The following is a 25,662-nucleotide window of genomic DNA, read 5'->3' on the forward strand; positions in this document are numbered from 1 at the left end:
TTTAAAGGTCAACACCAACACTTTGAACTGTGCTCGGAAACGTACTGGGAGCCAATGCAGATCTCTCAGGACCGGTGTTATGTGGTCCCGGCGGCTACTCCCAGTCACCAGTCTAGCTGCCGCATTCTGGATTAATTGCAGTTTCCGGGTCACCTTCAAAGGTAGCCCCACGTAGAGCGCATTGCAGTAGTCTAAGCGGGAGATAACTAGAGCATGCACCACTCTGGCAAGACAGTCTGCGGGCAGGTAGGGTCTCAGCCTGCGTACCAGATGGAGCTGGTAGACAGCCGCCCTGGACACAGAATTAACCTGCGCTTCCATGGACAGCTGTGAGTCCAAAATGACTCCCAGGCTGCGCACCTGGTCCTTCAGGGGCACAGTTACCCCATTCAGGACCAGGGAGTCCCCCACACCCACCCGCCTCCTGTCCCCCAAAAACAGTACTTCTGTCTTGTCAGGATTCAACCTCAATCTGTTAGCCTTCCTAAAAATTCCTTCCTAAAACCTCTCTGGTGTCACCACTCTTCAAAACCTGCCTCTCTTGTGAAGCCCTTAGTTTAAACTTCATTATTCAACATGCATTTGTAGTTATATGTATGTAACTGGACTTGATCACATCCATTCCTTTTCTTCCCCATCTCTCCCTCCTATTATTTGTCCCATTATTTTAATTTATATTCCAACCTTCAGGGTTCTAGCTATGCTTGCATAACTTTTAAGTGCAATCATTGTTTTAGCCAAAATATGGGTATAATTTGAAAATAAAAATGAACCAATACTATAAGTAGCAATAACTATGAGAAAGTGAAGAATGTGAATTTATTTTATTTCAAAGGTATTGATAATTTTTTTTGGAGCAGCTTACAAATAGGTTGCTGCTGAAAATGTACAGCTTCAAAAAAAAAAAAAACATTTTTTGCTCTTACTGATCAGTTCCTGATCTTTTTCTTTAAAGATTGCAAAGCAGCTTTATCCTCCCTTTTTATGGGCTCAGTAATATGATACCGGACGCGGGTGGCGCTGGGGGTTAAACCACAGAGTCTAGGGCTTGCTGATCAGAAGGTCGGTGGTTCAAATCCCCGCGACGGGGTGAGCTCCCGTTGCTTGGTCCCTGCTCCTGCCCACCTAGCAGTTGGAAAGCACGTCAAAGTGCAAGTAGATCAATAGGTACCGCTCCAGTGGGAAGGTAAACGGCGTTTCCGTGCGCTGCTCTGGTTCGCCAGAAGTGGCTTTGTCATGCTGGCCACATGACCCGGAAACTGTATGCCGGCTCCCTCGGCCAGTAAAGCGAGATGAGCGCCGCAACCCCAGAGTCATCCGTGACTGGACCTAATGGTCAGGGGTCTCTTTACCTTTTTTAATATGATTTTTAATAGTCAAATATTTGCTGATGTTGAATATTCTTAATGCATTTTAACTCTGGGTTATTCTAAGAAGAATTAAAAGCTATAGTTACAATAGTTTGTTCATACTTGGAATCTTCATTGCTCTCTTTTTTCTTGGTTAATATTTCTAGGCGTATTCTGCACTCTAAAGGAGAGTTGAGTGAAGATCGGCATAAGCAGTATGAAGAATTTGCTATGTCCTATCAAAAGTTGTTGGCAAACTCCCAGTCATTAGCTGATCTCCTGGATGAAAATATGCCTGATCTCCCACAGGATAAGCCAGTGCCTGAAGGTATGGAATTTCCTAGTTCAGAAAGCAAACTTTTTAGTTCTAATGGAAACACAAAAGCATATTAATAGCTATTCCCACCCCCCGGTGCTTTTTTGAGAATTAAAACAAAGCAAGCTGAGCAACTTCTTGCGATCATTTTGTTGCTTTCCTCCTAGTATTGCTTCTTGGTGTGTCTGTTCTTTAATTTGCAATCCCCACTGATTTCATCCCAGTTTATATTAGAAGGAATTATGTGACATATTGATACAGATACTGAAATCTGCTGTAATACATAACATTCTGCTTTTTATATTCCAGAACATGGGCCTGGCATTGACATTTTTACCCCTGGCAAACCTGGTGAATATGATTTGGAGGGGGGCATCTGGGAGGATGAAGATGCTCGAAACTTCTATGAGAATCTAATTGATTTAAAAGCATTTGTGCCGGCTATTTTGTTCAAGGATAATGAAAAATGTTCCCAGATTAAGGACTCTGGTAAAGATGATTCTAGAGGTACATCTTTTTGTTGCAACATTGTTTTAGAAGTTGTGGTAGAGAGGGTACAGTGGTAGGATTTTATCCTGATCTGTGTATATGCTAGCTCTGCAGCACAAGTGTATTTTCTTAACAAATTGCACTTTGCTATTATGATACCTATGCCTACTAAAAAATCACATGAGCACTTTATTTTCTTGGAGGAGTAAGAACAATGCTTGAAACTTATGAAAAACGAAGCTGTTCTAAGAGGCAGTTACCTGGTTCACAACATTTTGTGCTAAATGTCAGTGATTAAAGAGACACTCTGTATTATATTTTCTTCAGAAACTGTAAACTATGAACATGGAGGGTCAAATGGCCAGGTAAAAATGGGGAAAAGCATGTACATCTTACTATTTTTAAAACAGAGTTAAAAGAAACTAAGGAAAACAAAGATGTGTCTGGTACTGATGATCTGGAGTTGGACCTGGAGAATCTGGACATTAATGATGATGCACTTGAATTAGACTGTGGTGATGAAGCAGAAGATCTCACAAAAAAGCTTCTTGATGAACAAGGTAAAAATAATATGGAGAGGTATATTTTTGTCTTTATTGGTTTTCCTAAATTGAATTTATTACTGATCCAATCTATAGCAATGCATATAATTTTTTTTCACTGTATTGACAGAACTGTAGATATGCTACTTCATTTTGGAAGCATTTGCAATTATGCACAATAGTACTTTCATCCACTCTGTTACATGACCTCTTTTTAGTGTTTCCATGACCAAAGATGCTTCTGTGCCTCAGCCAGGGAATTGCTTTCAGTGAACTAATCTTCATTACTACTAGGTCATGCTGTCAGTAATACTTCTTCCCTGTAATTTGATATTGCCTGTGAGCAGAAAAATTGCTCCTTGGCAAGGGTTCATTAATAATGCCAAGGTAGCATGTTCTGCTTCCTTACACAACCCAGCGGTGGCATACCTAGATGGGGTAAACAGCTGTTGAAACTGGTGCAGGATATTTTCTATATTATTGAATTGATGTGAGATTTTCCACTGAGGAGCATGGGAAATTTTGTTTCTAAACACAGTGAGGTAATGATTATTCAGCTGTTCAAAACAATATATCTACCTGACGTAGAAAGCAGTGAGATTTTGTTTGATCTTATCAAAGTGTTACCACATTTTCCCATTAGGATAGCCATTTGCATGGCTTTTTATTAATATCCAGTTAGCATGTGACAGTAAACCAAACATGGCTAAGCATGGATGTACAAGTGTACAGGTACTCAAAGCAGAAATCCTGGCCACTTTACTCCTCCCCTGCTCCTCCTGCTGCTGCCATGCTGTCTGTCACTCCAGACAAACCACAGTCTGCAGCCAAGTTTTCTTTTTGGATTACCAGTCTTGGTTTGTCTAAAGTGAAACAAACCTCAAGCCTGGGTTCAGATGTACCATTAAGCCAAGCCATGGCTTAGCTCCAGGTAACAGCAGCAGAAGGACCAGGGGAGGAATAAAGTGTCTGGGATTTCTGCTGTGAGTACCTGCATGCTTCTATGTCCATGCTTAGCCATGGTTTGGGTCAGTGCTACTTGTGAACCAAGCCACTATAAATCTTACTATAGAGAAAGCCTTTTTTGGATTAAGTGAATTCCAATTCCAGTTTTGCTGTCAAAAGTTGTTTTCCTGAAGTAGTTCTCTGCTAGCTATAGCCTCATTTTCCAGGGTAAATGGCAATTCTTGAGGAACTTAGTCATGTTTGGAGGATAGTATTCACAAACTTGCTGCCTAGCCTTGCACAAGTCACATTCTCTCAACTTTAGTTCTCCTGTGAATGGAATATGAATTATATAGTGACCTACCTTGCAAGGCTGTTAGCGTGAATGAGATTGGTTGCGAAGCACTTTGTGTGGTTAAAAGTGTTTATGATATCTGTGTATGAGTGAGAGAAAGCAGATGAGGGACAGGGAGAGAACAATAATTCAATTCCGTTCATTGAATTCACTCCCAAATTGTAAACTGATACTAAAAATCTACTAAATTGTGTGGATATTTGACCTGCTGATAATGTGGTGGTGGTTGTCTTTAAATAAGAAGGAACCCATTGCTTTGAACACTTCTCAGTCTGGCTTAAGATTCAAATTTTAGGATATTCACCTCAGCACCATTTGTTTTTCACATAGTTTATTGGTGATAGTGAGATTAGAATATTAATATGCTTTGTAGCCCAAGATACTTTAAATAAAAACCCTGATTGCATACTATTAATATGGAAAGTAACATGAACTTGGGGAGGGAACATCTACATAAAGGAAGAGGAAATTATTTTTTTCATATTAAAGATTTGCTTCTGTGTCATGTTTTGTTATGGGTGTGTTTAAATTTTTTTGTTCTATTTTTAATACGATTAGGCAAGAAACAGGGAGCAGATAGCACCGGAGCTGAAAATAGTGACGGAAAGCAAGCTGCACGAAGTGAGTTTATAGGTGGTACCTAAGGAGAAGAAGCCGCTTAAAGCAGATAAGCTTATAGGGGGTAGGGAGCAGATAGAAGTTCTAGGCAGAGTGACTCGTGCCAAATTATCTGTAACTAGAGGCGTTTTAGATAAGTGCTGTGTCAAGCTCTTCTATATGGGAGCAAAACAAAATGCTTAATAAAATGGTTCAGACCCTGTTGATAGTCAAATTAACTTGGGGTGAACTTGAAATACTAGTTCCTGTAGGTAGCTAATGATGACTCTGTGTTCTGGCTGCCACTTTGAAAGCATCCCTCTTGGAAAGCACCTAGAAGTTAATGTAAAGCTTAAGTGAAAACAGAAGGAAATTTTTCAGTGAGGACTGAGACAAACCTCACCCAAATGTAAATTGTATTTTTGGTCACACCAACTAACTTGCCACATAAAAGGTAAACTTTTTAGACTCACCACATTTATCAGAAATGAAAACCTTACTTTTTAAAAGATTGCTTATGAATCTGAGTTCAGAAACCCAACCAGGGTCACTAAAAATCCAGAGATAGTAAAGATTTTCTTGTAAGACAATGAAATACCACATTTCTCCGCATACTGGTTGCCACTGCATAATAGTTGTACCACCCTTTTTCGAACTCCGAAAATGGTCCCAGAGCATTCCCTGCATAATAGTTGCAGGGTAGCTTCTAAGGCCTCAAGCCCCTTCCTTTCCTCCTCCAGCTGCTGCCGCCCGGCTCCCCTCATACCTCGCAGAGCAGGCGGGAATGTCTCTCTCCATTCTCCTGCTGCTGCTTTTTTATCACTGTTTCAGTGGGAATTGATGCTGGGGAAACTGGGCCACGTGGGCTGAGGGGAGATGGCGGTGGCCCCCAGCAGGCCTGGCCACAGATGCTGCCGTCGCTCCTCGTTTGCTGTTCCTACGGCATTCCTTACAAAACTTCCTGTCCAAATTTGAATGGCTGTTCTGCTCTTGCAATGCATAGAGTATAGAGCGGTTTTGTTCACTGTACAGATTCTTATAGATGAGCGACGCTGCTGCGTCTCAGTAGGCTGGACAAGAGAACATATGCACAAGGCAGGCTTCATTTTTACAGAAAGGTACACTAGTGTCTTTCCGTTTTCTCTCCCCATGGTCTCAATAACAGCAGTGACTTTGTCTCTGGCTCTCCCTCGCTCTCCCTGCACTGCTGGCTCCTCAGATCCATCTGCTGTTGTCCCCACTTTATTCCTTGCATAATGGTTGCACTTTCGTATTTCCCCATGTAATAGTCGCACTCCCCTTTTTGAAAGGAAATATCAGCACCAAAAATGCGACCCTTACGCGCTGAAATACGGTATCAGCAATGGTTCAGATAACATGTGAGGGTAATCTGGTTTTTTAAATGGCTAATTTAGTTTATTATAAAAAACATTTTTAAAACATTGCAACCATTGTTCATAGTTGTGCTGAGTGCCTTTGAAGTTTAATACGATGCTGGCAGCAAGACCTCTCCTCTCCCCTCCCCTGAGTCAAGACAGGATTGGGGAAGACGGGTTGGGTGATGACATAGTTTGCCTGTCTATTAAGGCAAACCAAAATTTGTGGGCCCCTCTTAGTATCACATAAAGTTTGGAGGGGCAACTCTTTGTTTCAGTGTCTGCCTTAAAACTCCTAAATGCTTTTTTAAAAAATGTGGCCTAAATGCTGAAATAGTTCTACACATTAGTTAGGTTTCACAGGTAAGGAAGATGGAAAATTATTTGCAGTCCAATCCATATTGCATATACAGTAGTCTGACTAGGCTGCATTAGTTTTCATAACAGTAGGAGAAGTGTTGTGGATGAGCATGTAAGATCTGTCTGTATTAGGTAGTATTTAGGTAATGGGAACCAAGTTTCATTAAAAAATAAATGCGCTATCTGGAGGTGAGAGAATTGACTGTGGCTTAAACCCAGTGGCGTAGCAAGCCTCTGCGCTGCTGGGGGCGGCGGCGGCGCAGAGGCACCCACCTGGGGGAGGGGCACGACGTGTGCGTCGTGACGTCATCGCGACGTCACGACGCACGTGGATGCAGAAAGGAGGAATTTCCCCCTTTCCGTGGCTTTTTTCGGCGGGGGGTAGGCCAGCGAGGAGGGGGTGTCAGCAAGCGTGACAACCCACCCTCACTGGCCCGCACCCCCCCCCCACCGAAAAAAAAACGGCGGAAAGGGGAAAAAGAGAAGCAGAGCAGGCGCTTGAATGCGCCTGTTCTGCTTCCTTTCACCCTCCCAGCGGTTTTTTCCAGCAGGGGGTGGGCCAGCAAGGAGGGGGTGTCATGCCAGTGTGACACCCCCTCCTCGCTGGCCCACCCCCCTGCCGAAAAATAGCCGCTGGAAGGGGGAAAAGGCGACATGCCCCCATTCGGGCCCGCCCGAGAGGGCGGGGGTGGGCTGGCCAAAGTGTCACCCCCCTCCCCTGGAACTAGGGGCGGCCCGCCCCCCTCACCCCCCTTGCTACACCCCTGCTTAAACCTACTGAGAGTACAAATTGTTGCTCTAGGAAAGGAGACTGATTTCTGAATTCTATGTAATCCTTTGCTATTGGAAAGTATAATGAAGCAAGAGACTGGGAGCCACATAGAAAGCCTAGGCGGGCAACTCCTGCTGTAGAGGTTTGGTAATTGGGTTCATGGGAGGATCTTTCCCTTGATGTTTAAAAGGCCACTTTCAATTTCAAACCTGAAACCAGAAACGTGGTGATATCAAAGGTTCCCAGGATTGGAACTCTGAGGAATCCACAAACCTAGATGCAAATGGGACTTTGGTTCCCAAAAATGTCTATGTTGTCATTCTCAATTCTACTAGGAGACGACAAATCCAGATCTCTTTGGTCTTCATAGGTTAGTTCTTTACTTCTTGCCTACTCGTGCCTCTTGTATGTGTCCTCCTTTGCTGTTGCTAATGAAAGTAGCACCGAACTTTGCTGTCTCTTCTATGTGCATTTCAAATCTACTTTTCTCCATTTCTATTTCATCTTTCCCTTCAAAGATGTTACTAGGGAATGGCCTATAGGGATTGACCATTTTTCTTATGTTTATTTCCTCATTGAAAAAGTGTGATTCACTTCCCTAAGGTGAGTGATTATATAGCACTTGCAAGCATACTTGAACAATTAATGTATCATTACTACAGTGTGTGAGAGCTTTTGGTTTCTCTCGCTTATTTTTGATTTTTTTATAAATGGCTAGAACAAGAAGATGAAGAAGCCAGTACCGGGTCACACCTGAAGCTTATAGTAGATGCTTTTCTTCAGCAGCTCCCAAACTGTGTAAATAGAGACCTAATAGACAAGGTACAGTAAACTTGTAGCGTTTCTTCTTTATATCCATAAGTTGGTTATTGGATGTTGATATAATCTGTTAGATAGTTTTACTGTTGTATGCCACTCTTACACCCACTGTTAATATGGTAAGATGCAAATATACAGTATAGCAGAAATTCGGTGAATGTTGGCAGTTGTTGTTGTTTAGTCGTTCAGTCATGTCCGACTCTTTGTGACCCCATGGACCAGAGCACGCCAGGCACTCCTGTCTTCCACTGCCTCCCGCAGTTTGGTCAGACTCATGTTGGTAGCTAGCAATCCCAAATAAATTTTGTAAAAAATGTCCTCAAATTTGAGAGAGATTGGTGAACACTGCTAGCCATATACTTCAGTTTGTCAGCATTTCTTTCTTGGACATAAACCAGTGAATTGTGTACCAATTAGCTCAGATGCTCATAAATTGACTTGGATATTTGTCAACAGTTACAGTTCTAATCTACAGAGCAGACACATTCTGACGTGGCTGTGGCTTTATGGGAAAATAAATGTGTATATAGACTATTCAAAAGCAATATTCTATCCTCCCAAGTGAACTGTGATTAAAAAATGGTTGGACCACCAGGAGTCAAATGAAATGACATAACAGATATGATCTTGCCCAGGGACTGCCAGTTGGCCTTCTTTAGGATGAAAGAAACTATTGTTCCCCATGTGTAGAAGAGTATGTGACACTCTTTCTTTTCACCTTGTAAACAATCTGTGTATTCTCAGATTTAAGTGCCTTTCTTCTTGCAGGCAGCAATGGATTTTTGCATGAACATGAATACAAAAGCAAATAGGCGGAAGTTGGTTCGTGCTCTCTTCATAGTTCCTCGTCAAAGGTAGGTGTTGATGTAAAGGTCATATTAATGGTCATGGCAGAGATACCTAAAGTAACAGGGACAGCAAACAATGGCTTAAGCTAAAATGACCTCCCAAAGCAACAGGAGCATGGTAAACAAACACATGCAGATGCCTAATTAGTTCCAAAAAATATGTCATATCTAATGCAAACAGAGGCCACTGTTTAGTCATTAATTAACCCTAGCAAGAATAAAAGGCAACAGGTAACTGGGTTAAATATTGTCACATTCCATCCCTCCCTTATGAGAGTTTCATACCCCACCCTAGTATTTAGACAAATGTGGATTCTATGAAGTTAAATAGGCAGTGGACTCTAGAAATGGCATTTCAATAGTGGCATTTGAATTTCTTCTCCACCCTCATGCATGTAGTTCTGTATAGCCAAAGAAATATCAACATCTACTTACCTGTAGGTAAAAAAAAATAATTCCTTCCAAGAAGATAGCTGAATGTACATGTATAAATATATCAGAAGTACACTTACAAAACAGAACAGTTAGAACTTTAATATTGTTCTTTATAAAATAATGCTATATTGCATGTGTAACCTTTTGTTTGCAGGCTGGATTTGCTACCCTTTTATGCACGGCTGGTTGGCACATTACATCCTTGTATGTCTGATGTAGCAGAGGATCTCTGTTCTATGCTGAAAGGTGACTTCAGATTCCATGTAAGTTTCTATTTGTTTTGCACCTCACAGATTCAGTCATTTAGGAAATGTTTTAAAATACAACAATGTGAAAAGTTAAAATACTCAGTTTGTGAGAGTAAGTTTTCAAGGTATTACTCAATAAACTGATGTCTGACCAGCAATATGTATATTTGTGAACAGATATATAATAGTTGTACCTAACAAGAGAATGGGTTTTGTTATAGATGTTAATCTTCAGAATATCCTAAAACTGGACGTCTTTTGTTATCTTCATTTTACCAGCTTCATCTGGTTCACCAACTACGGCCTCACCACTGTAGTCCATGCATTGGTAACCTTAAGGCTAGGTTTATGATACTGTAATGCTCTTTATGTGGGGCTGTCTTTGGGTCTGGTTCAGAAGCTCCAGCTGGTATAGAATGCTTCAGCCAGATTTCTGATGGGAGCTTTGAGAACATGCGACACAGTTCTTAAAACAGCTGCACTGGCTGCCGGTCTGTTACCAAGCCCAATTCAAAGTTCTTACTCGATAAAAACAGCATCATCATATTCCATTATGACACTATCAGCATGATTACTTTTAACTTTTATAAGCCAGGATGGGCAAGGATCACGGAGACAGGTGGTTAGTCTCACTCGTCCAAGCAGCCTGTCCACATCCTCGGAGGAAACAAGATTGGAATTGATCCCACGCAACGTGACTAGACAGGACTCTAGCACTCTCCCACCCCGGCCCTGCTCCCACGGTGGAGTCTTCCTCTTCCCGAATCTGAGCAAATTTATCTACAAAAAACTTTGCAAAATCATTGCAGGAGATCATGTGGCCTGTACTGGGCCCCAATGGAGCAGGTGGTTCCGTTAGATTGCGAACCACCTGAAAAAGTCTCCTGCTGTGTTTTCTGCAGATGCAATAGAGGCAATGAAGAATGTCTTCTTCGCCATCGCTACCGCCACTTGGTAGGCTTGACATTGAGCTCTAACCAGTGTCCGGTCAGATTCAGAATGAGTTATCCGCCACCAGCGCTCTAGCTGTCTCAGTGATTATTTCATTGCCCTCAGATCCGTGGAAAACCACGGGGCTGTCTGGGCTCCATGCAATCGGAGAGGGCACTTCGGAGCCAAACAGTCAATAGCCCTGGTTAACTCCACATTCCAGCGGGCCAGCAGGGAATCAGCTGAAAGGCCATCAACATGGGATAAAGCATCCCTTACCACTCTCTGGAAACCATTTGGATCCATTAAGTGGCAGGCGTGCACTATCTGAATCAGTCCCCCCTCCCTGCAGAGGGGAAGGGTCGCGGAGAAGTCCAGTTGCACCAGGAAGTGATCTGACCATGGCACTTCTTTAATTTCACTTTTTTAAATGTCAGATCACCAGCATCCATAGAGGTGAATACGTCCTCGGCTATGAGTTGGGCCAGACTTATTCAGAGACAGCCCCATGGAGGCCATGCTTTCCATGAAGGCCCAAGCGGCCCCTTGTAAGGTTGTGTCGGCATGGATGTTAAAATCCCCTAGGACAACCAAACTAGGTGTCTCCAGGAGAACATTCGCCATGACCTGAAGCAGCTCGGGCAGGGAATCCTTGGTGCAGTGGGGAGGTCAGTACACCAAAAGGTGTACTTGCCCCTGTTGCCCAACTTCCAGAACATGCACTCTAAGAACTGGGTCTTCCTAACAGGATGCCTGGTGCAAACTAATGACTTCCTAAAAAGCACTGCAACCCCCCCTCCCCGCCCACATGACCTGGGTTGCTGTGCGTAAGAGAAACCTGGTGGACAAGCAGCAGCAAGGATAGGCCCATCTGCTTCATCCAACCAAGTCTCTGTCACACATGCCAGGTCAAGTCCCCTATCCATGATCAAGTTGTGGGTGGCAGTGGTCTTATTCATCATTGACCTGGCATTGCACAGCAGCACCTTCAGATCATGTGGGTATCCCTTGCTGATTCCAGTATCTGTCTGGTCAGGACCAGACCCGGAGTCAGGGATAGTCTTCAAACAACGACTAAACCTGCCTCCTCGGCAATGACATGGTCTTGTCTTAGCTTAACTCCCCCTCCTACCCGTGATCACTGAGATCAGTTGTCTCAGTGCATCCCCCCCCCCAATGGAACCTGCCCCAGACAAATGCTAAATCAAATCAATAAATGCCTCTGTTCTCGCATGGTTTTGTAATTGTGCTTTTTTGTATATCATAAAGCAGTCATTCTTCAAAAATACTCCCCATCCCAAATAAACAGGTATGTAATAAAAATCTAATTTGGCCAGAGAGAGTCATATTTAATTTTTAATGATTCGCCTGGCCACTTCACTATAAGTTAAGAACTAACTTAAGAAATTAAAAGTCTTTAGGATGTTATTACTGTTATAAAGAGTACCAATATGATGATAACTCTACTGATTAATTTGAATGGATTCAAACTACAAGAAAGAAGATTCCACCTAAACATTAGGAAGAACTTCCTGACAGTGAGAACTGTTCGGCACTGGAATTTGCTACCAAGGAGTCTCCTTCTTTGGAGGTCTTGAAGCAGCCATCTGTCAGGAATGCTTTGATGGTGTTTCCTGCTTGGCAGGGGGTTGGACTGGATGGCCCTTGTGGTCTCTTCCAACTCTATGATTCTATGATTAAATCTGCAGTCCAATCTTATAAAGATATTTGTCGCATTAACTTTTAGTACTAATGTGACTATTGGCTGGGACTCAGAGTACTATTCTAGATGGTCCTGGTGGTGCTTGTTACTTCTTTAAACAGCAATCTCCTTGCCATATCTCAATCTGCTTTTGAAAGTCCACTTGATTTCTACTTAGCATGGAGAGCTACTGCTAATGAAGCACAAGCCCAATACTCCTGGGACATGTGAAACTCATTGTATACTTCTTTGGATTCTGGCCATTGTGTTTCAATATCCCACCAATAAATTGCTTTTAAAATTGGTTATCTTATGCAATCTTTTACCTGTTCATAAACAAAGAAGCAGGACTATTTGGGCCTTGGCCGTCCTGCATGCATAGAATCTGGCACCAAGAGGGAAATCTTGAGAACGTCATCTGTCGTTCAGAAACATTTGGGAAGAATGGAGGAACATAATTCCATATTTCCTGATGCAAATATATCCACATATCAATTGTTTGCCTTTGTTGTGAATTTTGAACCCATGTTTTTTTTAAAAATTAGAGATTTTCTTGGTTTACAAAAGTGTGTACAATGTCTCTCACATTTTTACAGATCAATTTTGGTTGTTGAGACATTAGGCAGAAAGGGGGGGAGGAGGTGGGTGGGATGGGGGGAGGGTGGGGTGGGGGCGATGTTTCTTTTTTCCTTAGTATATGTAGGATTTGGTGTCAGCATCGTTTGTGTTGGTTCTCTGTTGTTCGCTTCTGTTTCCTTGGGGGTGAGAGGTCGCGATTGGCGTAGGTGGGTGTGCTTGTTCCTTTGTGGTTGGCTGTGGTGATCTTTGGTTTTCTGTGTGAGTGGGGTGGGTGGGTGTATTGGATCAGGTTAGCCATATTGATTTGTATGCTGCCGGTAGATTTTTGTCATTATCTTGTTGAGCTGTATGTGTGATGAAGGGGGACCATATGGGGGTGAAGGTATCTTCTTCTGTTTGTCCCCGTGCTAGTTTTAGGTTGCTGGTTAACTTTTCTAGTAGGGCTGTTTCCCATACTACTTGGTACCATTGGTCCATGCTTGCTCCTGACAGTTCTTTCCAGTGTCTGGTTATGATGTTTCTGGCTGCTGAGAGTAGATGGATTATGAGTTCCTTGTGTTGTAAGTGGGCATTATTGTCTTGGAAGATGTTTAGTAAAGCCAGTTCTGGGGTGGTTTCTAGCACTTGTTTGGTTATTTTGCTTATTTCTCGTATGGTTGTTGTCCAGAATGTTTGGATTTTGGGGCACTCCCACCACATATGGAAGTATGTGCCCGTGGAGGTGCATCCTCTCCAGCATTTTGGTGAGGTTCCTGGGCGTATTTGTGCTAACTTTCTTGGCGTTAGATACCACCTGTAGGTTAGTTTTAGGGTGAGTTCCCTTTGAACCCATGTTTTTATAACGTCCAAGCATTATTTATAGGACTCCTTCTTTGATTGTAATTCAGTTAACTCATTGAAATCCTCCAGAAAAAGAACTGAATATTTTAGCCACATCCCTTAAAATATTATACTGATTTTATTATTTGCATCCTAAATACACCCAGTGGCAATTTTTATACCAAATAATAAAATAAAGCCAGATTTCAATTTAACAATTGAGGCTAGTTTCAAACCATTCTTCTGCTTCTCCTTGTACTGCACTCTCCCAGCCCCTTGTTACACTCTGGCGTGTGTGTATGCACACACATGAACAATCAAATAGACAGCTGCATATCTGTTGTGGGCAATAAAATATTAATTCGCTGCATACTAAAAGTAAATCTTCTTGTATTCCTATGTTTAGGTGAGAAAGAAGGACCAGATCAACATTGAAACAAAAAATAAAACTGTGCGATTCATTGGCGAACTTACTAAGTTTAAAATGTTCTCCAAAAGTGACACTCTGCATTGCTTAAAGGTTGGTGCTCATGTACACTGAGGATCAGTTCACATCCCCCTTTTCTTTTCTTTTCCTGGCATACTCAGAGGTTCTCTATACAAAGCTGTGTCTCAATCTACTTTTTATAATGGCAGAGAGAATAATTGGGCATGATTGACAGTGGGTGGGGTTGTATTACCATTCAGTGTCTATTATCATTTAATGTATATTTTTAAGAATTGGAATTCCATCACTATAGATAAGATGTGATGAAGCTGTGCTACCACTTTAAGAATTTCACATTTTACTTTAGCCCCAAACAAGGATGATTTTGATCCCACTCTGAATACTCTGATAAATTAGTGTTTCAGTATGAAAGGCATTCTAAATGTAATTTATTTCCACAGATGCTCTTGTCTGATTTCTCTCATCACCATATTGAAATGGCATGTACATTGTTGGAGACTTGTGGTAGATTCCTGTTCAGATCTCCAGAATCTCATTTGAGAACTAGTGTCCTTTTGGTAAGAATAATTTTTTTAGAGAGCTGTTTTTAAAACATAAACATAACAGCCTGCTAGGTTCCAGTTACAGGTGGGTAGCCGTGTTGGTCTGCCATAGTCAAAACAAAATCGAAAATTCTTTCTAGTAGCACCTTAGAGACCAACTGAGTTTGTTCCTGGTATGAGCTTTCGTGTGCATGCACACTTCTTCAGATCTGAAGAAGTGTGCATGCACACGAAAGCTCATACCAGGAACAAACTCAGTTGGTCTCTAAGGTGCTACTAGAAAGAATTTTCGATTTTGTTTAGCCTGCTAGGTGAGGCCAATGGCCCATCTAGTCCAGTCTCCTGTTCTTACTAAGTGGACTAGCCACATGCAGTCCCTGAGCACGAGAGCACTTTCCCCCCTGCAGTTTCCTGCAGCTGGTATCCAGAAGTATTGCTGCTTCTGAGCATAGCCATCGTAGCTAGCAGCCTTCCCCATGAATTTGTCTACTCTGCATCCAAGTTTGTGGCCATCACTGCCTCCTGTGGGAGAGAGTTCTATAGTTGTTTCTTTTAGCTGTTCGGAACCTTCCAACATTCAGCTTCATTGAATGCCCACAAGTTCTAGTTTGTGAGAGGGAGAAAAATGTTTTCTCTCCATGCCATGGAAAAATTTATAGAAGAATAAGATAAACCCCTGTGTTGCAAACTTCAAGCCTAGTGTAAAAGAGGAAACACGTAGACCAATGAATGATGGGCACAATTATGTCTTTATAATTTGCAGCGAAGTAATAATAGCTGTACAATCTATGTGTTGCCTCTTTTACACTATGCAAAAATTTATAAACTTCCACCATGTCACCTCTTATTCGTCTTTTCTCTAAACTAAAAAGCCCCCAAACACTTCAACCTTTCCTTAAGTTGTTCTTTGACAACTCTTCAAAGCCATAGTTACAATAAAATGTTCTAAGATATTATTCTAATGCTTACCAGGTGGTGGGCCAATTTCTGTGGCAGAAGAGACACTTCCCTACCCAGTGTGACACATTTTATTTTATGCAGTCTGTCCTTGGAGGCAAAGTCACACAAATCAGCTTTCTCCTCCTCCAAGTCTCTGCCTGGAACATCCACATATATTACAGGATAAGGGTTTGTGTAGGGGATGGCAATCTAAGGCCCATGGGCCAGAAGTGGCCCATGGAGGCCATTTAACAGGCCCACGAGCTGCCCACTCGGCGAGTCCCCACGTGCTGCGCTAAATCGGCATGGTGCAGCACGGCGACTCTCTTCCACGGCTCTGGAAATCACTTCTGCGCATGCCCAGGCACCGAAGCGATTTCTGGCGTTGCGCTGCGAGTGATCCGACCCATGCCCGGTAAGCCTTGCCGACCCCTGGGTTTGTGGATTGAGATTTGTGGCAGTGAGAATTGGCTCCCCCTTTGGTAGCCATCTGAACTGGCACAAGAACTTCAGTGAAGAATTATATGCTTAGCTATCTGCAGCCTTGGTGGGCAAGGATATGTGTCTTAACTTCCTACATTATCAAATTATAGTTAAAAATATAGGGCTGCACATTCAGCAATAGTTGTTAAAGGTGCAATGTAGGAAAGCTAAGTAGATTTTAGCTTGTGAGCCAGATAATATTTCACAGTATGATTGTCTTGGTAGAAAATACGTTTTGGCTTTTACTTTAGCTAGAAGAACAAAACAGATGGTTCTTATGAAAACTTAGTATGTCTGCACAGGGTGATTGTTTCTCTTTGTTTCCAGGAACAAATGATGCGAAAGAAACAAGCAATGCACCTGGATGCACGCTATGTCACCATGGTGGAAAATGCCTACTACTACTGCAATCCTCCTCCCGCTGAGAAAACAGTGAAAAAGAAACGCCCTCCTCTCCAGGAGTATATTCGGAAGCTCCTTTATAAGGATCTCTCCAAAGTCACTACTGAGAAGGTGCGTTCTCTTCAATCTTGGTGGGTTTTCCCCAAAACCATTATTCAGGAATAGAATAATGGATTTTTACCCTAGAATAACTTCTAAAGCACGAAATCTAAGTACATAGGATTTTAAATTCATTTTTTTCTGTTTTAATTTTTTTTAAATGAATGAGATAATCAGGGAAGTAAGCTGAAGGACGCTAAAATGAATGGGAAAGTGCAGGTCAGATAGCTAATTGCAAACTAATACACCTGAATATTGTCTTTAATATTAAATTACATTAAAGTACTTAAGTCCTCAGGAGCAATATGTTGAGCATATCATGTAAAGATTTACTTCAAGCAAAGAGTCTTACATTTGTTAAGTTTAGCACCTAGACTTTGAAAATAAGCCTCCCAAAACTACTTGTCTGTAGCATTCTACAAGCCCATCTGTTTCTCTGCAGCATACTAATGCATTTGTGGCACATCTAACAGCATGATAGTTTTTTTAAAAAAAAACTTTTACAAATGTTCTGCCTGCGGAAACATCAGCTTTTCCTCAGATACTGTTCTGGGGCTTCTCTTGCTCTTCCTCAAGCAATTTTTTTTGGGGGGGGGGAAGAGAAGGGGGAAAATCCTGTTGTGCAATCAGAATCCCTTCCACAGGGCTGCTTCTGGTGGGATTCTTTATGTGAATCCTCTCTTTACTCTTTTGGGGGGTTTACAATGAGTTGGGAGTCCTTTCTTGGCTTCAGTCCTTTTTTCAAGGGATGAATGGGAAATCCTTTGAGCATGACTAAATACAGCAGTAGCACTTTTATATGATGGGTTCATAAATTGGCTCTGAGTTTGTGTGTGTGTTAAGATAACAGGTCACAATGAACTATGGGTATCCCAAAGTACTTTTTTCTTTGGGGGAGGGGGAGTAATTTTATTTAATAATCAACATATATGTATGTAAAGCATCCAACTTTGTTTTTTTTCTTTTTGAGTTAAGTTTCTTTAAAATCTTGTTCAGGTCCTGAGACAGATGCGCAAATTGCCCTGGCATGACCCTGAAGTGAAAGACTATGTTATATGTTGTATGATCAACATCTGGAATGTGAAATACAATAGTATTCACTGTGTAGCCAACCTTTTAGCAGGACTGGTACTTTACCAAGAGGATGTTGGAATTCATGTTGTGGATGGTGTCCTAGAGGATATTCGGCTAGGAATGGAGGTAAAACACTTTTAGGCTTTTCTATGTGAAATAGAACATAGTACAAAACATTTAAAAAGAAGTTTAGAAATTATGTACTTATAACTTTTTAAAAAACATTTGAAGCCCAAGGTTGAGAAAGGATGCACTAAATAAAAAAGCATGGTAGGAGTTGACATGGTTGTTTTATAGCATCGTTGTCCTTGACATAAATGGCTAGACTGGATTGGTAGTTCACAGGACAAGTTTTCATTGGTTAACTGCATGTGAGATACTGAGGGATGGAGAGGCCTGGATCAAAATTCTCTAATCTGCATGTTTACACTGCACTCCACTTATTTATGCTAATTTATCATGAACAGTAGTGCAGGCAGCCACACCGTTGCCTCCATCTTTACAGCTTTTTGCTTAATCATAGTACATTATGAGACCTCTGCAGGGTATTGAACTTCATCTAGTGTTTAAGAAATGTATGTTAACGTGTCAGTGGTATTTTGTTTGCCGAAGGTTAATCAGCCAAAATTTAACCAGCGGAGGATCAGCAGTGCCAAGTTCCTGGGCGAACTGTACAATTACAGAATGGTAGAGTCGGCAGTAATATTTCGAACTCTGTACTCCTTTACATCATTTGGTGTGAATTCGGATGGTACATCTAGCCCACTTGATCCTCCAGAACATCTTTTCCGAATTCGACTGGTGTGTACCATCCTTGACACTTGTGGGCAATACTTTGACAGAGGATCTAGCAAACGGAAACTTGACTGCTTCTTGGTCTATTTCCAGGTAGGAACAAGCTTCATCTTTCCCTGTGACCAAATTTGTCTCTTACATATTACTTGTTTATTATTTTATTTGAAATAGGCATATCCCTCACAAAGTAACATATAGAAATGAGAGTACTATTAAGATGTATTTGGATGGTCACCAGAAGAATGTTATTTATTAAATTTGTTAGGCTCTTTATCTTGCCCAGGGCAACCTAAAGCAACTTACAACCAAACAAACAAACAAACAGACAGACAGACCCCCCCCCAACAACAACATAGATACATTAAAGCCAAGAGGAAAAAGAAATGTATTAAAGACATGTCATCCACTTCTAAAAGGCCACAGATAATTAGCTATAGTGGCCTAGCTAGAGAGGAAAGTTTTTGCCTGGTGCCTAAAGTTTCATAACAATGGTGCTAGGCAAGCCTCCCTTCCACAAACAGGGAGCCACTGCAGAAAAGGCCTGTCCTGTTGTTGCCACTCTCTGGACTTCTTGTTGAGGGGGATACTTGAATAAGGGTCTCAAATGATGATTGCAGGGTCTGGGTCGGTCCACATGTGGAGAGGTGATCCTTGAGGTCTTGCGGTCCTGAACCATTTAAGGCTTTATAGGTCAAAACCAGCACTTAGAATTGGGCCCAGAAACTAACAGGCAGCCAGTGAAGGCGAGCAAAGATTGGCATTATATGCTCAAACCATATTTCCCCAGTTAGCAACCTTGCCATTGAATTCTGCACCAGCTGAAGCTTCTGAACTGTCTTCAGAGGCAGCCCTACGTATAATGCATAGACAAGAGAAGTTAGAATTTCCCTGTCCAGATAGGAGCGCAGTTGGGTCACCAGCCAAAGTAAGAGTTGCAGCATAAAATAGTTGAATGAAAAGGGTAGAATGGATTGCCATAGTCAAAACAAAATAAAAAATAAAAAATTCCTTCCAATAGCACCTTAGAGACCAACTAAGTTTGTTCTTGGTATGAGCTTTCAGATAAGATATGTTCACATATCTGAAGAAGTGTGCATGCACACGAAAGGTCATACCAAGAACAAACTTAGTTGGCCTCTAAGGTGCTACTGGAAGGAATTTTGTTAAGGGTAGAATGGAGTTAAACTATCAGGAGGAAAATAAAATTGTGTTAAATTTGACCGACACTAGGTGGTATTTATGCAAATTAGGTGAAGAAGGCATCATTGAAGAGTAATCCCAGGTTGAAAAGGAGAATAATTATAGGGACAAAACAAAATCAATGAGAGAGAAAAGAGAAGTTAATAAAACAATTTAAATGAAGAAGAAACTGTAGTATCAACAGTGCATTCAATCAATAGTTGGCAAAGTAAAACTGATCTCAAAAACACTGTAAAATGTTATTGAAATGGGAAACAAAAGATGAATTGGTTAAATCAGCAACGATATACTGGGCTAAAGATTTTGGTCATAATATTGATATGACCCCATGGGAACTACGGTGGAGAATGAATGTGAAATATCCTGCCTGTTTTACTTTAAAGGAAAATTACATGAAAATTTTATGCAGGTGGCATTTAATGCCAAATAAATTGGTAAAGATGTTTAAGACTATGTCAAATAAATGCTGGAAGTGTAAACATAATGAAGGGATGTTTCTTCATATGTGGCGGACATGTGAAAAAGCTAAAGGCTTTTGGGAAATTATACATAATAAAATGAAAAAGATATTTAAACTGGTTATACCCCCAAAGCCTAAAGCTTTCCTCCTAGGGATAATTTAGCCTTGTTCCTTGTTTTAGCTTTGTATGTTAAGATCTGAATTTCACTAGACTAATTCTAGTGGTTGCCTATCTGTTTTGTGTCTTTCCAGAGGTATGTTTGGTGGAAGAAAAGCCTGGATGTTTGGACAAAAGATCACCCATTCCCTATAGACATTGACTATATGATCAGTGATACATTAGAATTACTGAGACCAAAGATAAAACTCTGCAATTCCCTGGAAGAATCTGTTAGGCAGGTACAAGAACTGGAAAGGGAATTCTTAATCAAACTAGGTAAGAATGCTACATCACGAATGAAAGGAACTGAAATCATTGTTGCCTGTTTCTGCATTTTTTGGCAATATAGTATTTTCTGAAACTTGAATAAATTTTTAGGATAAGTGGGTATGAACTTGACTCATTCTAGAATTTTGAAATACGTTATGAGGACTGTAGCAACATACAGTGAGGATGGGGATATAAGGCTAGTCTGTGAATCTGTTCCTGGTATAAATTAGCATTTACCCTCATTTGCATGGGCTTACCTGTGTGTTGTGCTACTTCTAATGTTCCTTTATCTTTCCCAGAAGGACTAAGTGCTCCCTAGAATCAGAATATAACATAAATAATAACCTTGCATTTAATATCAACTCTCACAACCCCTTTGTCTGTTAGATAATTGCATAATTCCTTTGACACGCATTCCACATTTTGATCACATGCTTAGTGCTGGCAACAAAACTATAAAAAGCAATTGAACCAAGTAACAAAAGCCATTATTCTTGTGGTTCTCTGTTAATAAAACAGGGTAAGCATCTATCAAAAGAAAATAGTAATGTAGGTTGATGGGGCAGTAAAATGTACTGAGAATTGTTGGTAAACTTAGCTTGACCCTTTGCATTTATCTCTCAAGTAAAACTGCAGTCCTGATCTTAGTTGCCTAAGGGTGAGTAGTCCTTACAAGTACGTGTGTGTTGGATCTCAGACATGGTCAGAATTCTTTCTAATCCAACTCATTAATAATTCTTATTTCCTTTCTTAGGCCTTGTGAATGATAAAGACTCTAAAGAGTCAATTACTGAGGGAGAGAACCTTGAGGAAGATGAGGAGGAAGAAGAAGGTGGAGTCGAGATAGAAGAGCAATCTGGAAATGAAAGTGAAATAAATGAGCCAGAGGAGGAGGTATTCTTTTTCCACCATTAATTTACTTAGCTACAATTTGAGGGGATGGGCTGTGTAACTGTTTGTCAATCATAATGAGCTCCACATTTCAAAGATGGAGGTAACTTGGTTGTTATTGCACTCAAGGTCCTTCTACTGCCACAGAGAAGTATTATTTTATTAAGGGAACTGCAAAGCTGTGTTACCTTTGAGTCTCTCGGAGCTCTGGTCATTTATTAAGAATGGTCAGGGGTCCCTTTACCTTTTATATGTATATCAGTTTCATTAAAACATGGTTTATGATTATACATTAAAACTCCAGTAAACATTTCAGGAGGGCTCTGATAATGACGATGAAGAGGGAGAAGAGGAGGAAGAAGAAAATACTGATTATCTCACAGACTCTAATAAGGAGAATGAAACTGATGAAGAAAATACTGTATGTATTGCTGTATTATTTATTTCTTTAAAACATTTTTATGAACATTCATTAGAAGGTTGATTCATAACAGTATAAGTGGCCTCAATCCACAGCAAGCCACATAAGTACTGTAGGCTTGATATTAATGACCAGCAAATGGCTGGATGAACGAATAAGTCATTTGTTGTTGTTCAGTCGTGTCCAACTCTTTGTGACCCCATGACCAGAGCACACCAGGCACTCCTGTCTTCCACTGCCTCCGCAGTTTGGTCAGACTCATGTTGGTAGCCTCGAGAACACCGTCCAACCCTCTCAACTTCTGTTGTCCCCTTCTCCTTGTGCCCTCAATCTTTCCCAGCATCAGAGTCTTTTCCAGGGAGTCTTCTCTTCTCATGAGGTGCCCAAAGTATTGGAGCCTCAGCTTCAGGAACAGTCCTTCCAATGAGCACTCAGGGCTGATTTCCTTCAGAATGGAGAGGTTTGATCCTCTTGCAGTCCATGGGACTCTCCAGCACCATAATTCAAAAGCATCAATTTTTCGGCAATCTGCCTTCTTTATGGTCCAGCTCTCACTTCCATACATCACTACTGGGAAAACCATGGCTTTAACTATACGGACCTTTGTCGGCAAGGTGATGTCTTGGCTTTTTAAGATGCTGTCTAGGTTTGTCATTGCTTTTCTCCCAAGAAGCAGGCATCTTCTAATTTCGTGACTGCTGTCACCATCTGCAGTGATCATGGAGCCCAAGAAAGTAAAATCTCTCACTGCCTCCATTTCTTCCCCTTCTATTTGCCAGGAGGTGATGGGACCAGTGGCCATGATCTTAGTTTTTTTGATGTTGAGCTTCAGACCATATTTTGCATTTTCCTCTTTCACCCTCATTAAAAGGTTCTTTAATTCCTCGTCACTTTCTTCCATCAAGGTTGTGTCATCAGCATATCTGAGGTTGTTGATATTTCTTCCGGCAATCTTAATTCCGGTTTGGGATTCATCCAGTCCAGCCTTTCGCATGATGAATTCTGCATATAAGTTAAATAAGCAGGGAGACAATATACAACCTTGTCATACTCCTTTCCCAATTTTGAACCAATCAGTTATTGCATATCCAGTTCTAACTGTAGCTTCTTGTCCCACATAGAGATTTCTCAGGAGACAGATTAGGTGATCCGGCACTCCCATTTGTTTAAGAACTTGCCATAGTTTGCTGTGGTCGACACAGTCAAATGCTTTTACGTAGTCAATGAAGCAGAAGTAGATGTTTTTTCTGGAACTCTCTAGCTTTCTCCATAATCCAGCACATGTTTGCCATTTGGTCTCTGGTTCCTCTGCCCCTTCGAAATCCAGCTTGCACTTCTGGGAGTTCTCGGTCCACGTACTGCTTAAGCCTGCCTTGTAGAATTTTAAGCATAACCTTGCTAGCATGTGAAATGAGCGCAATTGTGTGATAGTTGGAGCATTCTTTGGCACTGCCCTTCCTTGGGATTGGGATGTAGACTGATCTTCTCCAATCCTTTGGCCACTGCTGCGTTTTCCAAACTTGCTGGCATATTGAGTGTAGCACCTTAACAGCATCATCTTTTAAAATTTTAAATAGTTCAGCTGGAATATCATCACTTCCACTGGCCTTGTTATTAGCAGTGCTTTCTAAGGCCCATTTGACTTCACTCTCCAGGATGTCTGGCTCAAGGTCAGCAACCACACTACCTGGGGTGTACGAGACCTCCATATCTTTCTGGTATAATTCCTTTGTGTATTCTTGCCACCTCTTCCTGATGTCTTCTGCTTCTTTTGGGTCCTTTCCACTTTTGTTCCTTTCATATCTCCAATTTTCTTGAACATATCTCTGGTTTTCCCCATTCTGTTGTTTTCCTCTATTTATTTGCATTGCTTGTTTAAGAAGGCCTTCTTGTCTCTCCTTGCTATTTTTTGGAAATCTGCATTCAATTTCCTGTATCTTTCACTATCTCCCTCGCATTCTGCTTGCCTTCTTTCCACTGCTATTTGTAAGGCCTCATTGGACAGCCACTTTGCTTTCTTGCATTTCCTTTTCATTGGGATGGTTTTTGTTTCTGCCTCCTGTATAATGTTACGAGCCTCCATACCAGGCACTCTGTCCACCAAATCTAAATCCTTAAACCTGTTCCTCACTTCCACTGTGTATTCATAAGGGATTTGATTTAGATTGTATCTTACTGGCCCAGTGGTTTTTCCTACTTTCTTCAGTTTAAGCTGGAATTTTGCTATAAGAAGCTGATGATCTGAGCCAGTCAGCTCCAGGTCTTGTTTTTGCTGACTGTATAGAGCTTCTCTATCTTTGGCTGCAGAGAATGTAATTAATCTGACTTCGATGCTGACCATCTGGTGAAGTCCATGTGTAGAGTCGTCTCTTGTGTTGTTGGAAAAGAGTGTTTGTGATGACCAGCTTGTTCTTTTGACAGAACTCTATTAGCCTTTGCCCTGCTTCGTTTTGAACTTCAAGTCCAAACTTGCCAGTTGTTCCTTTTATCTCTTGACTCCCTACTTTAGCATTCCAATCCCCTATAATGAGAAGAACATCCTTCTTTGGTGTCATTTCTAGAAGGTATTGTAAGTCTTCATAGAATCGGTCAATTTCAGTTTCTTCAGCACCGGTAGTTGGTGCATAAACTTAGATTACTGTGATGTTAAAAGGTCTGCCTTGGATGTCAATATTTATTCTTGCCATATCATTTTTAACCACATCCAGGTTCATGGTTCTTACATTCTAGGTTCCTATGCAATATTTTTCTTTACAGCATTGGACTTTCCTTTCGCTTCCAGGCATATCTGCAACTGAGTGACCTTTTGGCTTTGGCCCAGCCGCTTCATCAGCTCTGAATCTACTTTTACTTGTCCTCCACTCTTCCTCAGTAGCATGTTGGACGCCTTCTGACCTGAAGGGCTCATCTTCCAGCGTCATAACTTTTATATGCCTGTTGTCTTTGTCCATGGAGTTTTCTTGGCAGGGATACTGGAGTGGCTTGCCAGTTCCTTCTCCAGGTGGATCACGTTTAGTCAAAACTCTCCACTATGACCTGTCCATCTTGGGTGGCCCTGCACGGCATAGCTCATAGTTTCTCTGAGTTATTCAAGCCCCTTCGCCACGACAAGGCAGTGTCTTTAGCAAGCACCAAAACATCCAAGTTGGTGCTTGCCATATTCCAAAAGCTGAGTATTCCAACAGAAAACACCCTCCCTCAGATTACCGCAAGATGAATTTCAGTAGGCTGACTCATCTGAAGGTCTCTATGAACAGCTACATCTATTGAGAGAAGGCTTTCTCTCAGATAACCTAGTCCTAAGTTGTTTAGATGACAACAACAACCACCTTAAACTTGACCAGGTGGATTGGCAGCCACTGCAGTTCTTCTTGGAATGGGTAGCAACCCACCCACTTCATGCTGCATTCTGGAGCAAATTCCAACTTTAAGATGAAAATCGCATAACACTACATACAAGTGCACACTACATACAAGTGTGGCTCGTGCCACAGCACACATCATGGTTTACTGTTTCATCAGTATTACATAGATGAGTCCACAAGCCCAAGCAAAACATTGGACTTGAACTCTTTCCCCCTCTGTTCTCTTACTCTTCTGCTGCCAGGAAAAGGACTTCCATTGAATTTAGTGTTCATTCAAAAAATCTTGCTCAGCATTACATAGAACCTGGAGTTCTGCTTTAAAACAGTGGTTGATTACTTAGCAAGTCAATTTCAAATCATTGATTATGAAGCTGGCTTTTTAAACCACTGTTTGTTGTAAACTAAGATCCCTGGCTCTTAGGTAAGACTAAGCTCAGATTCTTTGAAAGTGAATCTAAACTTGGCAGAACTCCTGTGTACTACTGTGCAGAGAAGAACACAAGCACATAACGTCAAACCAGGGGCATGCAAACTTAGTGCATGCAAACCAGGCCATTAAGTACGTAGGTGTTAATATTAATTAGTTTACTTTGGATTATCAATTCACACGGATTCTTATGAATATCAAGTTA

General features: G+C 41.4%; 1 protein-coding gene across 4 annotated transcripts in view; it reads left to right on the plus strand.

Moving 5' to 3' along the window:
* The window catches only part of UPF2 (UPF2 regulator of nonsense mediated mRNA decay), a 63,160-nt gene that overhangs the window by 16,831 nt on the left and 20,667 nt on the right, over positions 1 to 25,662 (plus strand). For 3 of the 4 annotated variants that reach the window (XM_033162920.1, XM_033162921.1, XM_033162923.1), the window contains exons 4-18: positions 1,517 to 1,677; positions 1,975 to 2,172; positions 2,565 to 2,714; positions 4,555 to 4,617; positions 7,820 to 7,923; positions 8,689 to 8,774; positions 9,358 to 9,466; positions 13,888 to 14,001; positions 14,370 to 14,486; positions 16,221 to 16,406; positions 17,391 to 17,594; positions 18,081 to 18,356; positions 20,176 to 20,359; positions 21,108 to 21,247; positions 21,561 to 21,665. In XM_033162920.1, coding sequence (XP_033018811.1) covers positions 1,517 to 1,677; positions 1,975 to 2,172; positions 2,565 to 2,714; positions 4,555 to 4,617; positions 7,820 to 7,923; positions 8,689 to 8,774; positions 9,358 to 9,466; positions 13,888 to 14,001; positions 14,370 to 14,486; positions 16,221 to 16,406; positions 17,391 to 17,594; positions 18,081 to 18,356; positions 20,176 to 20,359; positions 21,108 to 21,247; positions 21,561 to 21,665 — 2,197 coding nt within the window. The remainder of the gene's footprint in view (positions 1 to 1,516; positions 1,678 to 1,974; positions 2,173 to 2,564; positions 2,715 to 4,554; positions 4,618 to 7,819; positions 7,924 to 8,688; positions 8,775 to 9,357; positions 9,467 to 13,887; positions 14,002 to 14,369; positions 14,487 to 16,220; positions 16,407 to 17,390; positions 17,595 to 18,080; positions 18,357 to 20,175; positions 20,360 to 21,107; positions 21,248 to 21,560; positions 21,666 to 25,662) is intronic. The other variant, XM_033162922.1, reaches the window with a different exon arrangement.

Source organism: Lacerta agilis, chromosome 10 (assembly GCF_009819535.1).
Source record: "Lacerta agilis isolate rLacAgi1 chromosome 10, rLacAgi1.pri, whole genome shotgun sequence".
Classification (NCBI taxonomy): domain Eukaryota; kingdom Metazoa; phylum Chordata; class Lepidosauria; order Squamata; family Lacertidae; genus Lacerta; species Lacerta agilis.